We start from the raw sequence: 14,637 nt of genomic DNA on the forward strand, positions 1-14,637 counted from the left end.
GCCCTCGCATTCCTCCCGGCGTGCCCATCCCTCTCCCTCCCCTCGGGAGCCTACCTGGGCCCTGACGCCGTGCCCGCCACCCCCGCGCCGTCGCCATGGCACCACGCCGCCCCGCCCCCGCCGCACCGCCCCGCCCCCGCTCGCGGGCCCGCCCCCCGCGGGCTCTCTCGCCCCTCCCCCCCGCCCCGCGCAGTTGCGGGGGAAGGGACGGAGTCGGGGGCGGGGAGGGGGCGCCGAGGAGAGGAAATCGGCGGCGCGACGCCCGCGGCCTATTGGCTGCCTCGTCCAGGAGCCAGAAGCCCCGCCTCCCTGGTGGGGGTCACGTGACCCCCTTCAAAGATGGCCGCCCTGTTGTTTTGATGAATAATACTTGGTGGGGAGTGGGGGTAAGTGGAGGGGTGGAGGGGTAGGAGGATTTACTCTTCCAGCTAGAGGCATCGCGAGTCTCGTCCTCCCCCTCCCCCTGCCCAGGCTCCGGCGCGGAGGCGGGGCGTGGCCGGCCTGCTTTGGGAGGGGAGGGGCTTCCCTCTTCAGTGCTGGGCTCTGTCTGGGCGCCTTTGGGGTCGCGTTGCCTCGGAGCACCCACTCTGCAGTCGAACAGTTCCCGCCAGGGGCAAAAGGTAGGAAGGAGAGCAGGATCTGCCGGAGGAAGCGTAGCTGCCGCGCCACCACCACGAAGACCTAGCAAGCTCGGAGCACGAGACCAGCTGGAGACCGCGCTCCATGCTCTGGACAACCTAGGAAGCAGAGGGTAGTAAGTGGCGCCTTAAGATAACCGTGTAGCAGCAGCAGTGGCGGCCAGAAGAGGCTGCTCAGGACAGAAGCAGCTGTAAGAGGCTCTGGGGCGATTGAAGTGACTGAAGCCAAGGCGGTTCAGTGCCTCTCGTGTTCTTATATTTTAACCTCTGACTATGCAATTCTGAAACCTCCCCCATTTGGGGGACTAGACAGTCCGATAGACACCTTCTACTCTCCTTTCCTTCTTCCCTTCTCTCGAGAACAGAAGGATCTTTCCTTAACGTCTTTCATCATTAAGAGGAAAGCGATGGAGGAGCTGAGCGCTGATGAGGTGAGGAGGTTGGGGGGACACCTTGGGGGACTAGTTGGCAACTCTTTGGCGCTTTGGACAAAGATGATATTGCGCCAGTGGAGCTTGGCCTTTGGGCTTGGGGAAGAAATGAAGATGACACTTTCAAAGAATAAAATGACTCTCTAAGAGATTCTCGTTTTATTCTCCCTTCGTTTATTTCTCCATTCTGAACTCCATTTGCTTCTTTTTCGAATCTTTTAGGATCTGAAGAAGAGTAGAGCATTTTGAGGTGTTCATTCTTTTCTTGAGGGTACTCAAACAAGAAGGGTTAGATTTATATCAAGTTTAATAACACACACTTTACTGCAGCAATTTAAAGAATAATTTTGGATGGAATCAGAGTGATAGTGGGTGTATGTTTTAAAGGAATTATTTGAAATCCCATGTATGTGTGGCCGTAAGTTGTATAAGTTGATTAAATATGCCTTTGTGTTTGAGGATGGCCTACAGACGGATTCTCTGATATTTAACAGAATATGTGTCTTCCCAACGGTTTAGAGAATCCTAGTTAAATTCCGGTAATTTAAGAGACCACAACAGACTTCTGGCATACTTGGCTTTCATTCTACCTTTCCCTAGTTCTTGTCTCTTTCAAACTCTTGTTTTGCTGTAGCAGAGACTACACAGGAAGCAAATGACTTAGTAAATTCCCCCCGTTCTCATTTCTGAAGGGAGTCATACAGATCCCCTTCTGATGTTTTAAAGATTTTTTAATAAGATTGTCATAAAAACAGTGGCAATAAGGGTACAGGGAATTTCCTGTGATTATACCGACCTTTCCCTTCCTTTTTACAAATTGAGCTTCCCTTTCAGGACCCCTGCTGGCCTCACCCTCTTCAACTGACCTCCTCATTTCTTCCACTGGTCATATAAAACTTCCCTAAAGTATTATGAAAGCAGTCATCCATCAGGTTGGTTGTACTGTAAGACTTCCATGCTCTAGTTTTAGCTACAGAGTAGTCAGTGTGTTTACTTAGGGACTGAAATTCTCCAGGGATAGGGCATACAAGTGGTGGGTTAAGGGTCAGGTAGGAAAGGAAGCATATTATTTTGCTGGTTGTGATACTTGACTGTTTGGAAAGTCAAGATTGCCCATTCTGTGTTACTGATTTTTGCTTTCCTCAAATACTTCAGGAATATAATCTTAAATTAGAAGACTATTAAAACAGTTCCATTCAGTCAGGCAGGAACTATCAAGAGATTCCCTTAGAGGGCAGTTTGTTTTATGTAGTTTTAAAAAAAATGCCTCCCCCCCCCGCCACCCTTTATTCCTTTAGCAATAATTTCATATAAAGCAAAGAGTTTATGTTTTTTAGTAGTCTTTTTCTCCCACAAATTATTTTTTTCTTGATGATCTCTAAATTGTTCCTGGTTTAGAGTTTTTTGGATTAATTTTCACCAGGAAATTATTTTCAAACCAATAAAGAATACCGACAAGTTAAAGGTGCTGTATAATCTGAAATGTGTTCTTTACTCAGTCCCTGAGGAAGGTGTAACTTTTTTGTTACCATATAAGGAACAAATGTAACCTTTTGCAGAGGCGATACAAGAAACATTTTTCAAGGTCAACAGAATATTAAAGTAAATGTGAGAAGTTAAATTCACTAGTGTAAGATCAATATGAAATTATCTTCAGCAAATTAGCCTGAACAAAAAGGGATAATTCAAGAATAGGTAATTTTACTTTCAGCAGAATTTAGAACAAATAATTTTGGGGGGAAAATCTCTTTAAAGTGTGTGTGTGTATGTGTGTTTAATCCAGTTTCTTTAATTCTGGGGTTAGGTGAGTAATTCTCAACAGAGACATGTCCATAGCTTTTTTTGCCTTTGTGTTGTTACTCTAGCAGGGAAAACTTTTGTCACACGTATAATGTGACATTGATTTGGTTAGAAAATAATGCGTTTTCGTTATTGAATTCAAACAAACATTTCAAGGTTAAAACAGGCAAGACGGTGTGTGATCTTTCGATCTAAATTAGGAAATTAGGTAAGGCAGGATTTCATATTTTAACAAAATGAAAATGTATGAGAATATAGTCCGTGAAAAATAAAGGCTGTTATAACCAGATTAGTAGCTTTAGAAAATTTTACATTATGGGCAGTTTTGGGCCCTCTCGTAGATCACCTTAAATTCTTGTGCTTTTCCTCTCTTGTGTTGTACAAGAGAAAAAAAGTGAAATATTTGTCTAACTTCATGGCTGTTATTATTTATATAGAGTGCTACAGTGAATCCATTGCTCTCTAGAGCAGGTCCATGACTAAGTTCATTCCCTTCAGAAACCTCCAGTCCCAGGCATCATTATTTACGTTACATTCATTCTGTAGCTTACTCATGTCTTGTTTTTCATATGATGCTGGGAATAGGGCAGATATTTTAAACTGTTTTTTTCATCAGAGGTGTGAGATTGCATTGAAATCATTTGCTTTTTTTTTTTTTTTTTTGGCTAAATCTTTATGACCCAGTTCATCTGCAAGATGGCTGGCTGAGATTCAGGGTGTGGTCATGGTTTTAGAAGAGTGTTAGATGTTGCATCCCTGTCCCCCATGCAGATTATGGGGAGTTAACCTGTGACCTTGGACTTTTTAAGCAGGGTTCTGTAAATGGAAAGGGACTAACATTTATCAGCAGCCTTAGAAGCTTGCTTCATGCCAGGCAGTTTACAGCCATTGTCTCATTTGATAAAACAGTGTAATCAGACAGATGCTAGATCCTTATTTATAAGGTGAGGAAACTGAGGTTTAGGTTAAGTCATTTGTCCATAGTGACCTGGCTTAGAAGTGACAGAGTTGGCATTCAAACCCAGTCCCCTAACTCTGAAGCTCTCTTTACTACATTTTACTGCTTAAGGACTGGCCATAAATTCTATATGAATATCCTGCTAACATTGACCCACGCTGCTTAAAATGCATAGTTTTCCTGTAGAAGTGTTGTTTTCTATGAATACCTTCATGATGGGATAAGGTCTATTGTCGTTTTGGTTGTGACTCTCATCTGAAACACCCCCCCCCCCCCAATTGTCATTCAACAAGCATTTTTTCAAAAAGCAGAGGCTTTGCCTCCCCCATCAATATATCAGGTTGGTTAAAGGGAATATAATCCTTTTTCTTAAATTAAAATTTAATTGGGAAGAGCAAGATAGATAGGAATCCAACAATTGTAGTGTCCTAACTGTTGTTGTGGAAGTTATGCACAAGACACCAAGGAAAATACTGGTGGGAGGTGTCTTAGTGAAGACTTTCAAGAAAAAATGATCTTTGTGCTGAAGAGTAGCTGCCAGGTTAAGGGTCCTTGGAACTGGCTCTGAGGCTGAGGAGCTCAGGAAATGGCGAGAAGTAGTGTGACTGGAGCACAAGATTTTGCCTTGGGGAGGAGTGGTGGCAGATGAGGCAGGTGCCAGATCTTGGAGGGCTTTCAGAAATGCTTTGGGAGTTTGAACTTTCTCTGTAAAGCTGTTAGAAGCCTTTGAAGGGTTTTAAGGGATTAGAAAGTTGACTGGCAAGGGAGGAGAGAGTGGCTTGGAAGAAGGGCTCCAGGCAGGGAGACAGGATGCTGTTGCTATCTAGGAGTGAGACACAAAAACCCAAAACCAAACTCATCGCCATCGAGTTGATTCTGACTCATAACCACCGTATAGGATAGGGTAGAACTGCCCCACAGAGTTTCCAGGGAGTGCCTGGTGGATTCGAACTGCCAACCTTTTGGTTAGCAGCCAAACTCTTAACCATTGCACCACCAGGGTTTCCAGGAGTGAGACGGTAGAGTCCAAACCCAGGCAGTGGCAGTGGGAATGGAGGCGGAGCAGACAGACACCAGCAATATCAAGGATCTATGTTAACCTAGTTCTAATGATCAGTTTGATGTGAAGAGGATGGGGGAGGAGAAAGGACGAAGATGATTGCTCAGTTTCTAACTTGAGAGATGGATTGGGAGTGGGATAAGGAATTCCAGATGGGGAGCAGGTTTTGGAGAAAGCAGGTGAGTTTAGTTTTGAACCATGGACTGAGGAGTCAACATGGAGACCCCCACCCTGGCCTTTCTATCTAACATCTCTATCCCTTTGACATTTTCTTCCTTTGTAGTAGGCCGCAGGACCTAAGCTGGTGCTTCATAACTGGAGATTCTTCTCCTTCAAGCCTGGTAGGATTCGGATGCAGCCTCCTTGACCCCTCCTCCACTCCTGTTCACTTTAGAAGAGAGATGGAGGATGATAATATTAGCTGACTTTTATTGAACCCTTAATATGTGCTCAGCACTTAGTTTGCTTAGCAGTATTGGTTTTGTTGTTATCCCCATTTTACAGATGAGAAAATTGAGGCTAATAGAAATTAAGTAACTTGTGGAAATGCACACAAATACTAAGCGATAGAAACTGGATTCTAATTTAACTATGACCCCAGAGTTCTTAATCCCTCTACTAAACGGCCTGTAAAACAGAAATAACCTGAGCAGATTGTAATGTTTACAGTGTTCTTATTGTCCCTTTTGAGGTGGAAATTGGAAGCCCTAGTGGACTTCTAAGGAGCCCCGGTAGCGCAACAGGTAAGCACTCACCTGCTAACTGAAAGGTTGGCATTTCAAACCCACCCAGTGGCTCCTTGGGAGAAAGACCTATCTATTCCTGTAAAGATTACAGCATAAGAAACCGTATGGGGCAGTTCTGCTCTATCATATAGGGTCACTATTAGTCGAAATCAACTTGATGGGACACAGCATCATCATCATCATCAACGACTGTAGACTTTTAGTCTCCAGTTGCTATTCCTGAGAATGGATCTCATCTTATAGAGGAAGACTACCAGGGAGACTCCTTGCAAGGGGCACTTGGGTCTTCAGGCCTTTGCTCTGCGCAGAGTGCATTTCCTTGTAAGCTCCCTGTGGTGTATCTAGGTAAAGATGCCTTCCTGTCAGGAGTTCATTCAACCCTATTTACTGTTTCCTTGCTGTGTGTCAGACACTGCAGGAACCCTGCTTGCATGGAACCTCCTTCTAGTGAGAGGAGACATGATAAACACAAATATACACTTAAGATGTTATTTTGTAATAAGTATTATGAAGAAAAAGAAGTAGACTAAAGGGATGGAGATCACTAGAGGTGTGTGGGGTGTGTGCGATTTCAGGAGGTGGCTGTTGAGTAGACTTAATGAGAGGAAGCGAGCCATGTCGCCACCTGGGGAAAGAGTTTTCCCATGTACAGGGAACATCAAGTACTAAGGGCCTTGAGGTGGATACCTTCTTGACCTGCTACAGGAACAGCAAGGAGGCCAAATGTGGTTGGAACCTGGTCAGCAAGGCGCTCAGTGGCAAGAGATGAAGCCACTCATTCTAGCCAATATTTACTGAGTGCTTATAGCTGTATCTCAGTCAATTCTGAGGTGTCCATTCCTCCTCCCCCCCCCCACACACAAACATTTTAACATCTTTGAAATTGAGTTGCTTCTTACAGTGGATAGAGTGATGTTATCACCACTGGCCAGGTGGCAGTTGTGACACATTGTCATTTCCTGTTTGTGTGTGAACCTGGTCATACCTGTTCATATTATTGTCTCTTCAGTTGAGTAAAGTGCTGCTGTTGTTAGGTGCTGTCAAGTCGATTTTCAACTCATAGTGACCCCATGTGACAGTAGAACTTCCCAGTGGATTTTAGGCTGTAATCCTTATGGAAGCAGATCACTAGGTCTTTTTCTCACTCAGCTGCTGGGTGGGTTTAAACTGCCGACCTTTAGGTTAGCAGTCGAGTCCTTAATGGTTGTGCCACCAGGACTCCTTGAGTTAAATGCTAAAACCTGTTAAAACCCATTGCCATAGAGTCAATTCCGACTTATAGTGAACCTATAGGACAGAGTAGAACTGCCCCATAGGGTACCCAAGGCTGTAATTTTTACGTAAGCAAACTGCAACATCTTTCTCCTGGAGAGCGGTTTGTGGATTTGAACTGTTGACCTTTTGTTTAATAGCTGGATGCTCTAACACTGCACCAGGAGGACTCCTCCAGTTAAGTGCTGTTGTTGTTGTTGTTAGTTGCCCTCGAGTCAGTTCCTACTCCTAGTAACCCTATGCACAACAGAAAGAAGCACTGCCCAGTCCTGTGCCATCCTCACAATGGTTGCTGTAAGTTAAGTGCTACACGTATTTAATTCAGTTGTCATTGTAAATGCCTTCAAAAAAATTACACTGTGATTCAGCAATGAAAGCAAACATTACTTCGTATGCAGAGATGAATGGAAACAGCAATGGGCTATAAATTTGGTATTAGTAAAGAAAAAGTATGTTGGAGATATGACCACAGTTCCATATTTTATTTCAGAGCAACAACCAAGTACATGAGGAGGCTTTAGAAGGGTAGACAGCAGAAGTCTATGAAGCTGTGTCACCTTTTGTTACTGAAGATATAGTTAGAAGGATTGCCTTTCATACCCAGGCAGTGCATCTGAAGGTCAGGAACGTTCCATATTCTTCAGAAAGAAATTTCAAAACAATGAGAGGCTAGTGCAAGATATTACTGCTCTGTCCCAGCTAATTGTTAAGGCATGTTGTTATGGTTTAATTGGCAGCATTTTTTTTTTTTTTTTGCATTCTTGGTGGTGCAAAAAATAGTGATGCAGCTTACAATTGGCATGTTTGATGATATACAGTGTATGCTTGGCATTGTTGTAAACCATGAGGATGTATCAATGAACAAAACAGACAGAAATCCCTGCCATCATGGGGCTTACATTCTGATTTATATTTTAAAAGAATCATTCTGACTGCTGTGAAAATAGATGAAGGGGGAAAGAGTAAAAGCAGAGAAAAAGGCTGGAGGGCCATCACAGGAGTCCCAGTGACATGATGTGGGGCCACCAACCAGGGTTAGTGGTGGAGCAGGTAAGAAAGGATCAGATACTGGATGGTCAGATGTTTTGTGGTTAGAACCAATAGGATTTGGTGAGGGCTTGGATGTGAGGCATGAGGGAAAGGGCAGAGTCAAGGATGGCTATATGAGTCAGGATATTATCAGGTGGACTGTTGTAACAGAGAGACGTGAAACAGTAGTTGCTTAAACCAGATAGTTGTTTATTTCCCTCTAAATAGAAGTCTGGGTAGGAGGCCGGTGCTGCTTTGGCAGCTTTATGCTCATTAGGGGCCCAAGCTTTTCTGTCTTCTGTCTTGTTGCACCACCTTCCTTAACATATGGCCTCCATCATTTGGCCCATTCATGTTTGCATTCTAGCCAGAGAGAAGAAAAAAGAGGCAAAGGGAGGGCATGCTCCTTCCTTTTAGCCTGGAAGCTACGTATATCACTTCTGTTCACCTCCCACTGTTCAGAACATGTTGCATGGCCACAACTACCCACCCGCAAGGCTGGGAAATAGTTTTTACTGGTAGCCATGTGTTCAGCTAAAAGTTCTCTTTTATCAGAAAGGGAGAACACCCTATGCCCCTCTTGCCAAACCCTTCTTCCCGCATCTAAAACATACTCTGCAACTTCCCAAGGGAGACAACCTCAAGTCAGCTTCAGAGTCCAGGATCCCTGGGTGATGTACAGTTCTCTCCACCGGGTGTGAACAAGGCTCCTCATGGTTCAGGAACTTTTCAGTTAATATATAAGTTATCTGTTAAGTCTTTTGTGAACCAGTTATTTTCTGCTTTGAATTTTTTTGTTGACCCCATGTGTTTTCATTAATGGAAGCATGCTGAATCATTGAGTGTGTCTGAATTTTTGGTAGGTAGCATGGATTTTTTTTCTTGTCCCCTCCCACAAGCCTACCTTAAATGTTCAGTGGTACATACGAAGTACCACTAATTATATCCTAGACTCCTCCCCAGTGTCTGTTGGTACATACGTGTAACAAATATTTTCAAAATTTTGATTTTTCCTACCAGAAATTCAGGCATCTCATACAGTACTCTGTAAAAATAGTAATTTGTGGCACACGCCCATTTATTTGGTTTCAAGCAGTCATAATGGCCCCTGCCTTGCAACAGCACACACTGTCAGTGGTGCAGCAGCTTCCCAGTAAACCTTTAAAGGCAGAAAAAGTACTTGGTTCCCAGATGTACCCATGAGCATGAAAGGGTTAACTCCCTCCCTACTCAATCACCATATGCTGAGGTATATAGTAGGATACCAGTAAATTATCAGGCACTGTTGAGCTGATGTGTGTGAACAGGACTGTACCCCATAGGGTTTTCAATGGGCTGATTTTTCAGAAGATTTCAGGAGATTACCAGGCCTTTCTTCTGAGGCACCTCTGGGTGGACTTGAACCTCCAGCCTTTCAGTTAGCAGCTGAGTACGTTAAGTGTTTGTACCACCAAGGGACTCAATAGAAGGATCGGATAATGGAAATAAAAATACTGATTTGGAAAAGCGAAGAATGCGGAGTGCACACCCATCACTGGTCCACAGCTCTTGTCAGTTCCTGCCCAGCCAAGTTGTTACAGTTCCATGTCTTGGCAGTTGGGTACATTCCTGATATAGTCCATCTGGCAGCGCTGGTTCTCCTGTCTTGGAGGAACTCCCTTGTCTCTTGCCCTCTGTGGCCTTTGGCTTTACCCTCTGGCTAGTTTTTCCTTGTCCGTTTTCCTCTGGGGCCAGATCTGAAGTGGACATTGCAAAATATCCCCTTCCTGGGGCTGAACAGTTTCTCCAGGCTGTTTCCTGCTGGCTCCTTGAAGGAGTTGGCTCTTTCAACCTTACTTGGCCCCAAGTTACCAGACTAAGTAAACCTAGACTGTACACCATGGGCATTCCTTAGGCAGGCCTAGATTCCCATGCACATTGGCAAGCTGTAGCTTGAGCCCATCCCATTCTCGTGGAACTTCTTGCTTAAAATGGCAAGAAGCCAATAAGCACCCAAATTCTGAATTGCCCAACCAGTTTCCCTAGAATTATAGATCATGTTGGCACACAGGCTGTTTTCCAGGGTGTCACAGTTTTACCAAATGTTTTGTTGTTGGTTATCAGCTTTCCTTGTGTAATAGCTGTGCTTTGCTGACCCCGAAGCCAATGCCATGTATTTATATTCTGTTCAGGTTGATTCATTTCCAGATTCCACATTCCATACATGAGATAGGATGTTGGTTTGACCGCTGTAGCAAAGAAGGCCAAAATAATAATGGCCTAAACAAAATAAAGGTTAATTTTTCTCTTAAGTAAAAGTCTGGGTAGGTAGGTGAGAGCTAGTTTAGTAAGTAGCAAGCCAGACTCATTCTGTTTTGTGCTCTGTCGTCCTCAATGTGAGACATCTAACTTATAGTCCAAGACGGCTGCTCCACCTCCTGCCAGTACATCTGCATTCCAGTCCTTAAAACCAAAACCCACTGTTGTGCAGTCGATCCTGACTCACAGGGACCCTATAGGGCAGAGTAGAACTGCCCGATAGGGTTTCCACGGCTGTAAATCTTTAAGGAAGCGGATTGCAGCATCTTTCTCCTGCAGAGTGGCTGATGGGATCGATCCACCGACCTTTCCATTAGCAGCCAAGTGCTTTAACCACTGCACCACTAGGGCTTCTCCAGCCGTCAGGAAGGGATTAAAGGGGTGAGGGTGGGCATGTTTCTATCTCTTGAGGGCATGATCAGAAAGTTACACAACATCATTGCTTACATCTAGTTAACCAGAACTTAGTTACGTAGTCACACCTAGATGCAAGGGTGGCCAAATTAGGAGGCAACCAGCTAGCTGTCTCAAGAGACTGGGTGGCTCAAGCAGTTTGCAATTGGCTGCTAATCTAAAGGTTGATGGTTTGAACCCACTCAGTGGCTCTGTGGAAGAAAGCCCTGGCAACCTGCTTTCTTAAAGATCATAGACAAGAAATCCTAAATTCTACTCTGTTACCCATGGGGTCACCATGAGTTGAAATTGACTCAGTGGCAACAGGTTTGGTTTTATAGGTTCTTGGGTGGAAAAATGGTTTGTGCTTGACTACTAACTGAAAGGTTGCTAGGCAAATCCACCCAGTGGTGCCATGGAAGAAAGGCCTGGAAACCTACTTCTGTAAAGATTACAGCCAAGAAAACTGTATGGAGGTCACACGATAACTAAGAGCTCAAGAGACAGAAAGGGCCACGTGAACCAGAGACTTACATTATCCTGAGACCAGAAGAACTAGTTGGTGCCCGGCCACAATCGATGACTGCCTTGACAGGGAGCACAACAGAGAACCCCTGAGGGAGCAGGAGATCAGTGGGATGCAGACCCCAAATTCTCACAAAAAGACCATACTTAATGGTCTGACTGAGACTAGAGGAATCCCGGCGGTCATGGTCCCCAAACCTTCTGTTGGCCCAGGACAGGAACCATTCCCGAAGACAACTCATCAGACATGAAAGGGACTGGACAGTGGGTAGGAGAGAGATGGTGATGAAGAGTGAGCTACTTGTATCAGGTGGACACTTGAGAGTGTGTTGGCATCTCCTGTCTGGAGGAGGGTGGGAGGATAGAGAGAGTTGGAAGCTGGCAAAATTATCACGAAAGGAGAGACTGGAAGGGCTGACTCATTAGGGGGAGAGCAAGTGGGAGAACGGAGTAAGGTGTATATAAACTTACATGTGACAGTCTGACTTGATTTGTAAACGTTCACTTGAAGCTCAATAAAAGTTAATAAAAAAAAAACTAAAAAAAAAAAAAAAAAAGAGACAAAGGAGAAAATACTAAGAAATCACTATTTACAAATATAGTTTGTTCCCAAAGAACCTGCCTCAAATGGGTAGTTAATATATGACTACTCAATTGCCAAGATTCCCCTCATAGGATGTGTTGTGTGGTGCAAATTAAAAAAAAAAAAACAATTGTATGGAGCAGTTCTGCTCTGTAACATGTGGGGTTACAGACATAAGTTGGAATCAACTGGACAGCAATCGGTTTTTGATTTAGATATATCTACCATGGTGATTTTTAGCCTAACCAGCTGGAAAAATGGAGTGGTCATTTACTGAGATGGGGAAAATTGAAAGATAAGATATGGAGGAAGAAATTATCTGTTTTGAACATACTAAGTTTATGTTGCCTAGTATTTATCCAGGTGGAGACGTCCCAATATTTATGGATATAGGATTTTTGGTTCAGGGGAGGGATTGGGGTCGGGGATACAAATCTAGGAATTGTCACAATATGTCAGATCAAAAGAGTGGGCAGGTACCTACGGAGTGAGGCTGGAAGAGAAGAGATCAGAAGACTGAGTCTTGAGCCACTCCAACATCTAGAGGTCGAGAGATAAAGCGGAACCAGAAAAGGAGACTGGGAAGGAACAGCCACTGACATAGGAGGAAAGTCAAGAGAGCATGGAATTGCAGCAACCAGCAGAAGAAAGTGTTTCATGATGGAGGGAAAATTCAACTCTGTCAAATGTTGGTAAAGTAATTTAAAGGAGGACCAAATATTATCAATGGAATTTGGCAAAGTGGAGGTCATTGGTGACCTTGATAAGATGGTTTCATTGCAGTGGCGAGACGTCAGCTGCCTTTCACAGTTCTGGAGACAGTGTACAACAGAATGAAACATTGCCCAGTCCTGCACCATCCTCACAATTGTTATGTTTAAACCCATAGTTGCAGCCACTGTATCAGTCCACCTTGTTGAGGGTCTTCCTTTTTTTTTTTGCTGACCCTCTTACTTTACCAAGCATGATGTTTCTGTCCAGGGATTGATCCTTCTTGATAATCATGTCCAAAGTATGTGAGACAGAGTATGGCCATCCTTGCTTCTGATGAGCATTCTGGTTGTACTTCTTCCAAGACAGACTTGTTCATTCTTTTCACAGTCCATGGTATATTCAGTGTTCAATATTCCTTACCACCCTGAATCCAGGATGATCTCATCTCAAGATCTTGAATTTAAATACATCTTCACAGATTCTATTTCTGAATAAGGTCGCATTCACGGGTATCAGGGACTAGAGCTTGGACATATCTTTTTGGGGAATACAGTTCAACCCACTACAATCTCCTGCTGGAACGTAAGCTCCTGGCTCTCCTGTTCACTGCTTTATACCCAGTTTTTAGAACAGAGGTTGGCAAGGAATTGGCCCACAATAAATATTTGTAGCCCTCATAAATTAATACCGTGTGTCTTTTTGTGACTCTCAAGTCTTGTGTTGCAGAGGTCTTTTTCTGTTGCTATATTAAATTGTAGTGGTTACATTAAGATAGGCACTGGATGAAAGAAACCTTATTGTCAGAGTTATAATTCAGAGTCAGATATACCTGGGTTTTATTTGAACCAACCAATTAGATATCCATAGGCAAATTACTTAACCTTTCTGGGCCTCAGTTTCCTTGTAAAATGGCGCTCTTGATAACCTATCTCATAGCATTGTTCTTCAGATTAATTACAGTAATACGTAAAGTGCCTAGTATAGTGCCCTGGCAGAATAGATTGCTGAGGAATACTTGCTTTTTCGGAGTAAGATTAAACTGTTTATAAATTAGAATTTTAGTTGGTACCCATATAACATCTAAGAAACCTTTTGCATGTAATAATGCTGACAGCATCAATAGTGGTATCTTATGTTGTTAGTATAGTGAATAGGCCCAGCCGTGTGTGAAAGGCTAGACTGGGATCCTCTCCTGCTTCCCGTTATACTTCCTAAAATCTTTTCTTACCTTTGCATGTAATAATGCCAACAGTGTAAATGGCAGTATCTGTCTTATGTGAAAAGTTGAGTTGGAATTCTCTTCCGCTAAAATCTCAAGGACCGTCCATTGTATTAAGCCACTCTTTCTTATCACTTGTCAGGCTTCATCTCCCCTCTTTTTTCTTTTAAAACTTGGAGTGATCAGGTGGCTTGAATGCATGAAGGGGTGAAGGTAGATCAAGGAGATTTGAAAGGGAGAAAATTATGCAGAAATGGAAACTGAAGGGTCCCAGGAAAAATGTGTCACATATCAAAACTAAAAAAATATAACTTGAAGTGACTCATTCTACTTAGATGACTTATTTGGTCCTCTGAAGGGATTTTTCCCCTTCCAGAGGGAAAAAAATCTCTGTGTTGGATTTCATTGTGTTAACTGCTTACCAGCTGCTGTATATTAAAGATATCTTGAAGACAATATTGAGATTGGGAAAAGAGGTATTGTTTTGAGGTTCTGGAAGTGCTTGCTCATCTGTGTCAAGAAACTTGGAAGAGAGCTACCTGGGCAGACTACTGGAAGAGATCTGTATTTATGCCTATTCCCAAGAAAGGTGATCTAACCTAATGCAGAAATTATCCACCAATGTCATTAATATCACATGCAAGGAAAATTTTGCTGAAGATCATTCAAAAGTGACTGCAGCAATGTATCGACAGGGAACTGCCAGAAATTCAAGCTGGATTTAGAAAGGAATGTGGAACCAGGGATATCATTGCTGATGTCAGATGGATCCTGGCTGAAAGCAGAGAATACCAGAAAGATGTTTACCTGTGTTTTATTGACTATGCGAAGGCATTCGACTGTGTGGATCGTAACAAATTATAGATAACATTGTGGAGAATGGGAGTTCCAGAACACTTAATTGTGCTCATGAGAAACATTTACATAGATCAAGAGGCAGTTTTTCTAACAGAACAAGGGGATACTGTGTG

At 43.4% G+C, this 14,637-nt stretch overlaps 1 protein-coding gene across 4 annotated transcripts in view; it reads left to right on the forward strand.

The window, feature by feature from the left end:
• The first annotated feature begins 289 nt into the window (after nucleotides 1-289).
• Nucleotides 290-14,637, forward strand: part of UBE4B (ubiquitination factor E4B) — a 158,407-nt gene continuing 144,059 nt past the window's right edge. For 2 of the 4 annotated variants that reach the window (XM_064281259.1, XM_064281258.1), the window contains exon 1: nucleotides 290-386. In XM_064281259.1, coding sequence (XP_064137329.1) covers nucleotides 360-386 — 27 coding nt within the window. In that variant the 5' untranslated portion in view covers nucleotides 290-359. The other 2 variants (XM_064281257.1, XM_010593129.3) reach the window with 2 other exon arrangements.

This window comes from Loxodonta africana, chromosome 3 (assembly GCF_030014295.1).
Source record: "Loxodonta africana isolate mLoxAfr1 chromosome 3, mLoxAfr1.hap2, whole genome shotgun sequence".
Classification (NCBI taxonomy): Eukaryota; Metazoa; Chordata; class Mammalia; order Proboscidea; family Elephantidae; genus Loxodonta; species Loxodonta africana.